The following is an 11,229-nucleotide window of genomic DNA, read 5'->3' on the forward strand; positions in this document are numbered from 1 at the left end:
TTTTTTTAGGTTTTTTTTTTTTTTTTTTTTTTTTTTTTAATTTTCAACTCTATAGATACAGACGATATGAATGAAGATGGTGAGAGTGTAGATTTGAATTGCTTGTATGATGGTGTTCTCAAGGACCCGCTGCTGTCGGAGAACAAGGAGAAACTATTCCAGCCAGCGCATTTCAGGTTTCTTCATGACAAATTGTTAGAAAACCCCCGACAATTTTTACAAATGTTGGAAAATACTGGTGATAATTCAAGAAAGTTGGTATCTCTAATTGACCAGAACAGAACAGCAGAGCTGTCAATATTGGACATTTTAGCGGCAATACGGACAAACTTAAAAGAAGGTGGTAACCTTGAATTCTATTTGGGCATTTATAGTTCATTGGTAACGGAATTTAAGGTTGTAAACACGCAGCATTTGAGTCTTTTCCTTACCTATATAGGTAAGAACTCAAAGGTTGATCACCATATTTTACTCATATTGGTACAAAATTTACAGACTGATAAGGTTAAAACTACGCAAGTGATTACAGATTATTTGGAGTTGTTAGTGGATGAAGAAGACACACTAGATTACGCATCATTTTGCAACTTTCTTGCAGTGATGGAAATGTGCTTCCCCTTGATACCTAATGAGTGTGCAGAGATCTATACCAAAGACAAGACAAGAGATCTTTTTTTATCAAAGAGCGAGGAACCTCATAACTTTTTACCTATATTGAAGTGCATTTCCAGCTCGTGTATTGTTGAAAACTGCAGAAAGCTTAATGGCGAGATGTATAGTGCACTCTTGTTACGTACATTCGAATGCAAAGATGTTCATGTAAGGCTACTTGCCAGCCTTGATTTGGCCAAGGAATGGACATATATGAAATCCACCACATCCAACTCCAAGTTGAAGCTAACAGATATTGCAGATGTCCTTATGCTGTACCTAAACCAAGAGCACGAAATGGAGTATGTTGGCTACTCAATCGAAGCGCTAACATACTTGACTTTATTTTGGGAGACTCGTGAATTGATAAGAAGAGATGTCTTGTTTGTTGAGAAGCTTGTTAAAGCATTACAAAAGTTTTCTTCTGCTGATGTTGCTGTTAATACTTCTATCCAGTATGGGATACTTTCCATCTTGGCCAATTTGTCAAGAATAAAGGAGAAAGATCCCCGTGAACAATTGAAACATTTCTCAGTACCAAAGGAAGGCTCCGAGAGCACTGAAGAAAAATCAGAAAATATAATGTTGTTTAACAAAGAGCTTCTCGAAAGTGACCATCTTGTATCTAACTTGTACCAAATTAAAACCTTTGAAGCATCTAGCTCAAACCTCATGAATGTGGTAATTGATATCATCTATAACATCTCAGTTGACCAAAAGAAGATGGTGAGAATAGAATTAGTGAAACAGGGCGCCTTGACTATTGTGATCAATTACCTTATCAAACACAGTAAGATAAACAAGGAAGAAAACCGGGTTGTATCTGCATCTTTGGAAAAAGAAGAAAACTCTTTTTCTTCTGCTTCTGCTTCTGCTGCTGTTTTCCGCTTGAAAGCATTGAGAAGTTTAGCCCGGATGTTAATTTGTGTTAATCCAAAATTGGCATTTGAGAAGTTTGACGTTCGAACTTCGATCCCATTCCTTATTGAAATGCTCGATGATGTTGATGATAACTCTCAACTTATGAGTGCTTTGGATAAATATGAAGCACTTTTGTCACTAACAAATATTGCGTCTATTGATGATTCGCAGTTAAAAGATTTTATTGTAAACGAAATCATGCCATATATTGACAATTTGATACTCTTGGACGTACAATTCCAGATTTCCACATATGAACTACTAAATAATCTCATTACGCAGCCAATACTATTGGCCAAATTCTTCAATATCAAACAAGATCTGAATAAAAGGAGACTAACTATTAGTTTGAAGTTATTGAATTCAAATGATGTGGATTTGCAAATAATAGTGGCTAAATTTTTTGTAAACGCTACAAACTTTGATATGATTGCAGATGTAATTGTTGATGATCAAACCGTTTTTGAAGAGATTTTAAATGTGGTTATAGATTCTCTATCTTGTAAAGATGAGAGATTGATTACAGTTGTAGTTTATCTCTTGGTGAATCTAGTATATGCTGCGGCTAATCATGGAGATCTCGATTTTCACTTGAAGAAATTTCCAAATTTGAAAAATGGATGCATGAATATTATGCAAAATGGTAATGATGAGAGCAAGGAGGCTATTCAAAACGTTATTGATATATGCAAATTCTAAAAATTGATAAACCTTTGTGCCAAGGTTTCAGTATCATGCTCAACATTGGATATGGATTGCTTGATAGTTTGGGCTGCTTTGTCTGAGTCCAATTGCACTCTAATTGCTTTGTGTAAGTTTGTGAGATATTCTCCATAACTTGGACCATTGGCAGCTTTTATAGCTCCACCTATATTATCGTCTCTCAAAAACTCTTTAAAGTGCTGTTCGGCCCCATCGATACCTTTACGAACTATATGCACACTTGATGAGTCTACACCAACAATCTCTTTATTGAAAAAACGTACAAGATTGCGTGCTTGTTGCGATATCTCTGATGGAAGTTCTGGTAGTTCATCCATTAAAGCATCGAGCTCCTCCACTGTCTCATACAGTTTGCCAAACAAATCCCTGATCAACATTATATTTGCTTGTGGGTCTATCCAGATCCAAGTTCTCTGCCCATCACATAAAATGTAAACACCACGATCGAGACTGTTTATGGATAGTTCTTTATACTGCGGGACAATTGTAAAGCCCGTATTTTCATCAATCGTACCTTCTTCGGGTTCAAGTGAATGCAACTCTACTAATGCCGGGTATAACAGATACATAAGTCTTTCCAAGGGCATGTTCAACATATTGAATACCTCGCACAAACGTGTATCCGCAGATAAACCAGTTGATGCTCTAATCGAGTTTGTTTTTAAAAAGCTTAAAATATGCAAAGGCAAGTTCTTTAATGCGTCAGGGAAAAGTAACTTGCTGGTTAATGTACGAGCCCGATTATGTCCGTACTCATTCATCGCCCGGTATTGCGTAAACACATCAACTAGTTTGATGTTCAATGACTCACGAAGCTCGCTTAAAGTTTGATTACCAATAAAGGAAATCGTGTCCCTTGCCAATGTGGTTATTATGGCGTTTTCATCAGCAAAGTAAAAAACGTCTTCTAGTTTTGGGGTTACTGCTAAAACCAAATTTATGACTCTTACTTTTCTTGTACCTTCTGGGTCTGTGTAGAGTACCGCGGCTTGAAAATGACAATCTAACTTTTTGCTAAGCTGTCCGTCATAAGAAAGAAGAATTGTAAATGCCTGGTTCTTGGAAAGGATAGGAATAACTGGGTCTCGCACTGAACTGGAATCGTATATGGATGAAGATGTGCCGTAATATTGGGCCACCTGTAGGCCATTTGAACAACGTAACTTGAGTTGACCTTGATACCCTGTTGTGTCTAAAATCATACTTCTGAACTTGGCGGTAAATAATCTTCCATCTCTTTCATAGTTTAAATTTGTCCATCTCGAGATTTCTCCACCTGTTGCTGATACTAAATATCCCACATTTGAAAGGTCGACCGAGGTGTGAGAAACAATAAAGAGATCCATTCCTATGCTTTTTTCAACAAACTCCTTGGTCATTGACTTCCAATACTCATTGTCTGAAAGGAATATTCTCTTTTCAACTTCGGGTGAAGGTGTTCTTCCCACTGCCTTGTTGTCCTTATATTTCAAGCCACCTGGACCCCATGAGGGTAAATTCGACAAAGCAGAGACGATTTTTCCTCCTCCATGCATTTCCAAACACATTCCAGCAGTTTTGCAAGCCGTTGCAAAGCATGGTTCCAAGTCGGCTACATGAGTAGACGAGTTTCCCAATTGCTCAATGTGGTTAAGAGCATCCTCGATGACATACTGGCTCTCCTGTGGATCTGCAAATAATCCTTCATCAAACGGGACAAAAAGATCATCCAAATCTGAGGAAATTATTATTTGAGTCTTTTCAAGTTTGGGAGATATGTTGAAGAAATGTATTCTTTTGTCAAACGCAATTATGGCTATCTTGTAAGGGAAGGTGGTGCTGCCGCTGCTGCTGCTGCTGCTGCTGCTGCTATAATTGAACAAAGTTGTTCTTATAGACTCTGCCACCAACATGGGAAGATTTTGCTTTATGCTGTTTTCAGATATGTCAATAAGGAATACAATATGCAAAGTCTCTGGAGATTTTTTCAGAAAGTTATACTCTACTGGCACTATAATATCGTAGACACCTTTGTGCAATTCAGGGCGAACAAACTTGTCCACCCTGTACCCTCGAGCATCCAATGGAGCGTAATATTCCTGAGGTACAGAATTATTTGCAAATTGGCAAATATTACAAATACATTTTTGATTGTGGGTGAATTGCATCGAGGGATTGATGTATGTTCGACACCTGTAGCATCTCAAAGGACCAACACTAAGCGGATCGCTATCATCATCATCATTATTGTTGTTGTTGTTGTTATTATTATCAGTGGTATTGCCCTGTATGGCGGAGGTTTGAATCTCAACAGTCGGAACAGGTTCTTCGCTGGATAATTGAGGTGCAAAAGGTCGCACGGTGATAGCCATGGGGAGCTTTGTTACCAGGCGCAACTTTTCTGATTCCGGCACGTAATACATTGTTGATCTCATGAATTTGGGAGAAGCGGTTCCCTGATCAGTAACATGAAACTGTGTACCAGCTTCAGGTGGAACAGTGTCTGAGAAGGTACAAAATGACTTGTAGTTTCCCTCGTTGTCTGGTATACCATATTCCTGTTGTGCGGAGTATCTTGCGCTTTGTATTGATGGAACTATTTCCTCGGTGACAGGTATTTGTGAAGGAATGTTTTGAGGTGGCACAAACGGTGGCACAAGCGATGGCACAGACGAGTTGAGCCCCGCGTGAAAAGCCCTTCTTGACCTCCTGGTTGTAGAAGCCAATTGGTTGCTTGCGTCCATGGGAAAATGTTTAAAACAAAGCTTAATTTGCAATGTTAATTTATCAATTAAATGAGTTAATTTATTGATTAAATGAGAGTACCATTTGTTTGTATTTTTTCTGTTTTTTTTCACCCTGACAGACAAGACAAAGCTAAGAATGATTTAATGGGACAACTTTGAGTCTCTAACAAAAGGAAGGTGATACATGTGACAGGTCAATATACATCCGAATCTATCGACACTACCGACACTATCGACACTATCGACACTATCGAGCAGAGCGAGATAGTGGAGCAACACTAGCTACCACCGACTCGAATCGGTTGAAAGATGACATATTTTTGTCACGTGATATGGATATACATCGCCTCATTCATTCTCTTTGTTCCTCTTCTTTTGTCACGTGGTGTGGATATACATCTCCTCATTCATTCTCTTTGTTCTTTTTCTTTTGTCACGTGGTGTGGATATACATCTCCTCATTCATTCTCTTTGTTCTTTTTCTTTTGTCACGTGGTGTGGATATACATCTCCTCATTCATTCTCTTTGTTCTTTTTCTTTTGTTTTCTTTGGTAAAGAAATTATTATCAATACCAAGAAAAATGTTTTACCAAGCACACTTCCAAGAATAAAAGATATTATTTTTAATCGACGTACATATGAATACATGGACAAGAAAGTGAGGAGGCCGAGTTCAAACAAGGAATAAAGAGATATATAGTGAGAAAAAAAAAAAAGAAGAGAGAAGTGAAATGGTTTATGGGATATCCCATACTCCTTTGCTAGATCCTAGTATGGGAAACTATACGTTAGCATATCTACAGAATAGCAATATACCGATAAACTGTTCGGTGTACTCATTGACCAATGGTACCATCAAACTACTAGAACATTATAGTCAGACATGGAACAATGATTCAAGCTTGCACGAGATTCTACCTGCCTATTACATTACAAACTGCTCGATACTGAAGTTGATTGAACTAGTGACGCAGGAAAAGTCTAATCTGCTGTTTGAAGATCTACTGGATTTGAACCAGAGCCCGTATAATCAAAAGGATAACGGAGATACGTTTGTTGCTTTGCTTTTCGCCTTGTGTGGCTCATGTGTTCTGTGCTGGATGTTGAGTTTGCTTTTGTACTTGAATCCCAAGCATAAGCGTAAGCCCTGGTTGACCCAGATTACAACAATTTTCTACGCAATAGTCACAAGTGTTTTACTAAATACCCTAACAAAAGAGTCTGAAATCCAGTATCACGATGGTAGCTTGGACATTATAAAGCTACATTATAAGTTGTACAACACCAACGTTTATCGTGTGTTGATAATCCTTACACAGTGTCTAACGATGGGTTCTTGGTTTGAGATTATCCAAAAACTAGTGCGACCGAGGTATAAGTTTATTTCGGGGTTTATTAGTTTTATATTCATGGGATTCTATTTTTCCGTTTTTACATATTACCAAGTCATCTACAACACTAGCAAATACATTCATACTCAATTTGAAAGTGTATCAGCACATTATACGTGGAGTATACTTCGAGCTGTGGGGAGACTTATAGTAGTAACGTGGCTTGGCGGTATATTGATGTACTATACAACCATGATCAAAAATCCGAGAAAGATATGTTATAGCAAAAAGTTATTTCCTTTAGCTCTTTTTGTGTGGTTTTTGTTTGCATTAGATATAGTGATTACCATTCTACGTATAACCTTGTTCAGATATAGCTGGCTAGTCAAAACATGGTTAGTGTTGGTGCCATATTTGCTTGAAGTTATTTTGCTTACTGTTATTTGGGAATGGGTTTTTAATATTTGGATATTGGAGAAAAGATTTGAGTTAATGAATGTATTGGGTAGAAGGATTAGTTGTGAGGATGTAATTGATTTTAGGGACGAGGAGTCAGGCAAGCGCCAGACTAACAACAGATTCACTGGTTGGATCATGAATAGGGCCGCCCAGAAGAAATGTGAGATTGAGGAGAGGTCGGAAGAGAGTTTGAAAGATTTCACGCTGGATGAGCAAACAGACGACTGGGAGTCGCTTTCACGTGTGATGGAAGAGAGAGAAGGGCAAGGGTTTGAAAGTGAAAATGACACGGCGGATGATTACGAGTCGTGGATACAGGAAGAGGATGACGAAGAGGACTGGCGAGAAAGAGGAACTCGTTGTAGCACAGAGTCCAATTGATATATATATATATATGTGTGTGTAAATATTATGGTGGATGGTTCGGGAAGACTCTTTGCATTTCTAGGAGGTTCCATAATTTTTTTTTTTTCCCTTTTTTGCTACCCCTTAATATAAAACCCCCATCAATTGCTAAAAAAGAACAGAATTGTAACATTTCATTGAACAAGCAAAAGTAAGTAGTATGCTAATGTTGAAAAATAGGAATTTGAAAGTGCCCAGGAGGTTCTGGACCACAACAACACTCCCAGTTATTCGATATATTCCGTCATATGCAGCACCAGTTCAGGCTTCGCACTACAACACACCAGTCTATCGACATCCGATTCGACAGTTGCATTCCTCCATTCCTAGGAGGTTGCAAATGCAACAGAATAAGGAAGAGGAAGACAACAGACCAGCTTTGGAGAAGTTTGGAACTGATTTAACGAGCTTGGCGAGGGAAGGCAAATTAGATCCGGTGATTGGTAGAGATGAAGAAATACGTCGTACTATCCAGATTTTATCAAGGAGGACCAAGAATAATCCGGTACTTATTGGATCTGCTGGAACTGGTAAAACCGCGGTGATGGAAGGTCTTGCTCAGCGTATCATTAAAGGAGAAGTGCCAGAATCAATTAATAACAAGCAAATCATAACTTTGGACTTGGCTGGTATAATTAGTGGATCCAAATATAGAGGTGATTTTGAAAGCAAATTGAAAGCTATATTGAAGGAAGTGGAAGAGAAGGCCGGTAGCGTTATTTTGTTCATTGATGAGTTTCATTTATTGATGGGTTTAGGAAAAGCCGAGGGATCTATAGATGCTAGTAATTTGTTGAAACCAGCATTGGCAAGAGGTAAATTGTCCATGTGTGGTGCTACGACTATTGAGGAGTACAGAAAATATGTTGAAAAGGATGCCGCTTTAGCAAGACGGTTTTCGCCAGTGTTGGTGAATGAACCATCGGTTGAGGATACGATTTCCATATTGAGAGGATTGAAAGAAAAGTATGAGGTTCATCATGGAGTGCGGATAACTGATTCTGCATTGGTTACCGCAGCGTTATATTCAAACAGATACATTACAGATCGTTTTTTGCCCGACAAAGCTATTGATTTAGTTGACGAAGCTAGTTCCACGTTACGGTTGCAGCATGAGTCCAGGCCAGATGCTATTGCCACGTTGGATCGGTCCATCATGACCATTGAGATCGAGCTAGAGTCATTGAAGAAAGAGGAAGATCCATTATCCGTTGATAGAAAAAACAAGTTGGAAGGAGAGTTGGAAGCGAAGAAGAAAGAATTGCAACAATTAACCGAGCAATGGGAATCTGAAAGAAAAGTGATTGACAATATCAAGGAAGCTAAGGCCAAGATTGAGCAGGCCAAATATGACTTGGAGCAAAGTCAAAGAAACAATGATTATGCTACTGCGTCAAGGATCCAATATGCAGAAATTCCCGAATTGCAATCAAAGTTATTGCAATTAACGAAATCTGAACTGGCTACCAAACCAACCAACTTGTTACACGACTCAGTGACGCCCGATGACATTGCGTTAGTTATTTCGAAAATGACAGGTATTCCAGTGACCAGTTTAGTTAAAGGGGAAAAGGATAAATTACTAGATATGGAAATTATTTTGAAACAGGAAGTCGTTGGACAAGACGAAGCTGTTCATGCGGTAGCAGATGCCGTTCGTTTGCAAAGAGCCGGCTTGACAAATGAAAAGAGACCTATTGCATCGTTTATGTTTTTGGGTCCGCTGGGAACAGGAAAAACTGCACTTTCCAAAGCACTTGCACATTTCTTGTTCAACGATCCAAATTCAGTAATTAGATTTGATATGTCTGAGTTTCAAGAAAAACATGCCATTACTAGATTATTGGGAGCACCTCCATCATATGTCGGATATGAAGAAGGTGGGGAGCTTACGGAGGCTGTGAGGAGAAAGCCATATGCCGTTTTACTTTTTGACGAGTTTGAAAAAGCACATCCTGACTTTAGTAAGTTATTGCTCCAAGTTTTGGACGAAGGAGCGCTCACAGATTCACACGGTAAAAAAGTTGATTTCAAGAATACGATTATTATATTGACATCAAATCTCGGCCAGCACATTCTTCTTGAGGATAAAAACCTGAGAGAGGATGGTAAGGTTAGTAAAGAGGTAAAGGAAGCTGTTTTGGAGAATTTGAAGAGACACTACCCCCCAGAGTTTCTCAATAGACTAGACGATTGTTTGGTGTTTAACAGGCTTTCCAAAAAATCATTAAGAGAGATTTTGGCAATTAGGTTAAGGGAAATTGATGATAGATTATTATCCAAGCGGATCCACCTCGAGGTATCGGAAAAAGCCAAGGACATTTTAATAACCAAGGGGTACGATCCAGCATATGGTGCTAGACCTCTTGCGCGAGTTCTTGCAAAAGAGATATTGAACCCATTAGCAAAGATGCTTATCAGTGGAGAAATCCAAGAAGGCGAAGCTGTGAGAGTTGTTGATGAGAAAGGTAAAGTGATTGTTGAGAAAAACCACACCGAAAAGTCGGTTATTGAGAAAGAAGAGGGAAAAGAGGGGGAGGAGTAGGTAAATAGGTCAATAAATAGATAAAGTATATTTAAAAAAAAATTTAAAAAAAAAAAATTTAAAAAAAAGAAGAAAAAAAAAAAAGATTTAATTACATTTTGATTAGTTATTAATTCCGGCTAGTTACTCTTCTTGCTCGGGGGAGGCGTATCTTGGAATCAATCTGATATCGTAGTCAGTCTCTAGTTTTAGCTCATCCCAAGGTTCGAAATTAAGCCAAACCATTTCAAAGTCCTCATCCGAGTCCATGTTGTGTGTACCTAATTGAATACCAGGTTTGTTAAATTCCAGGTTAATATAATTGCTTTTCCCCTCTAGGATCAAATCCAACCTTTCCGCTTTGTTGAGTTCATCTACTCCTTGCAATTCAGATAGGAGCTCTTTGAATCTTGTATTGTTATTTTCTCTTAATTTGGCATATACTTCACTAAATTTTTTTTTATCTAGCCTGTGCAATATTCCTGAAGGTTTTTCAATTTGAGACTCGCCACTATTCATTTCTTTCTCTACATTTTCAAACCAGGTGCCTAGTTTATCGCTCCAACTTTTCACGTTCATCGGTCGATAATAATTGTATGCTCCAAACCACAAGCTTGGGGTTTCTCCATTTTTTATAGCTAATTCGCGGTAGCGTTTGGCCTCTTCATACCACGGATCGTAAGGTAAAATCAAACGAGATATTTCGAGACCGCAGCCAAATATTAAGGAGCCTCCACTGGCTACTGCAAGTATCAGTTTAAGTACGGTTCCTCTACCTCTTTGTGGTAAGCTTAATTGTCTTCTTGCATACCTAAATAGACCCACTCCTAGAAAAAACTGTAAGCCAATCATTGTGCATAGGGCAGGTCTGTTGTCAGACGCAGGCATTAGTGGACCCCATATTAAACCAACACTTGGATTGCGAGGAAATATAGGACTCTGTATTGTAATGGTTGTGGAATCTGATGATGATGAAGACGTCTTTATGGGATTCACTGGATGTGACTTGTTTTTTGACGCCTTTGTGTCCTTGTCACCGTCAGGAGGTGGTATGTAACCCATTGATAGTAAAAAAGTGTGTAGTTGGAGGAGAATGTAAAAAAAGAGTGTATCACATTTGACCAGAAAAAATAGAACACCTATAGAGCAAAATAAATTGAGGGGAGGAGGTAGCGTTAAGGATGCAATCATATCGTCTGGATTAGATATAAGATAGGGGCTGACAAAAAGAGTGAGATGATAAATAGAGTGGGATATAGAGTGGGATTATATATATAATGGGATATAGAATGGGATGATATATAGAGTGGGATATATAGTGGGATATAGAGTGGGATGATATATAGAGTAGGATAATGATTACATTAATGGGATCACTAGGTGCACATTATATAGATGGTTGATTTTTTCGCAACAAAATGGACAAAAAAGTGATAGAACTGGGGAGAAGCACTGCGGTTAGCACTGTGATTAGCAATATCTGTAGTA

The 11,229-nt window shown here is 38.5% G+C and overlaps 5 protein-coding genes across 5 annotated transcripts; 3 read left to right on the plus strand and 2 right to left on the minus strand. All coding sequences in view use genetic code 12, as the record gives it.

Moving 5' to 3' along the window:
* Positions 1 to 66: 66 nt before the first annotated feature.
* KGF56_003699 (uncharacterized protein) lies at positions 67 to 2,167 on the plus strand (the record flags this gene model as incomplete). Its single annotated transcript, XM_049325059.1, has 3 exons — positions 67 to 85; positions 200 to 2,055; positions 2,150 to 2,167. The coding sequence occupies 3 exons, from the start codon at positions 67 to 69 to the stop codon at positions 2,165 to 2,167; spliced, it is 1,893 nt and encodes a 630-aa protein (XP_049179289.1).
* A 100-nt stretch (positions 2,168 to 2,267) lies between these two features.
* Positions 2,268 to 5,018, minus strand: KGF56_003700 (uncharacterized protein; the record flags this gene model as incomplete). The annotated part of the gene is made up of 1 exon (XM_049325060.1): positions 2,268 to 5,018. One exon carries the CDS (start codon positions 5,016 to 5,018, stop codon positions 2,268 to 2,270), a length of 2,751 nt encoding a protein of 916 aa, XP_049179290.1.
* A 777-nt stretch (positions 5,019 to 5,795) lies between these two features.
* On the plus strand, positions 5,796 to 7,193 carry DFG16 (Dfg16p; the record flags this gene model as incomplete). The annotated part of the gene is made up of 2 exons (XM_049325061.1): positions 5,796 to 6,172; positions 6,731 to 7,193. The coding sequence occupies 2 exons, from the start codon at positions 5,796 to 5,798 to the stop codon at positions 7,191 to 7,193; spliced, it is 840 nt and encodes a 279-aa protein (XP_049179291.1).
* Positions 7,194 to 7,557: 364 nt separating this feature from the next.
* On the plus strand, positions 7,558 to 9,762 carry HSP78 (chaperone ATPase; the record flags this gene model as incomplete). The annotated part of the gene is made up of 1 exon (XM_049325062.1): positions 7,558 to 9,762. One exon carries the CDS (start codon positions 7,558 to 7,560, stop codon positions 9,760 to 9,762), a length of 2,205 nt encoding a protein of 734 aa, XP_049179292.1.
* A 123-nt stretch (positions 9,763 to 9,885) lies between these two features.
* Positions 9,886 to 10,803, minus strand: KGF56_003703 (uncharacterized protein; the record flags this gene model as incomplete). The annotated part of the gene is made up of 1 exon (XM_049325063.1): positions 9,886 to 10,803. The coding sequence occupies one exon, from the start codon at positions 10,801 to 10,803 to the stop codon at positions 9,886 to 9,888; it is 918 nt and encodes a 305-aa protein (XP_049179293.1).
* Positions 10,804 to 11,229: the final 426 nt, after the last annotated feature.

The sequence above is a fragment of the Candida oxycetoniae genome, assembly GCF_023343755.2.
Source record: "Candida oxycetoniae strain CBS 10844 chromosome Unknown scaffold32, whole genome shotgun sequence".
NCBI lineage: Eukaryota > Fungi > Ascomycota > Pichiomycetes > Serinales > Debaryomycetaceae > Lodderomyces > Lodderomyces oxycetoniae.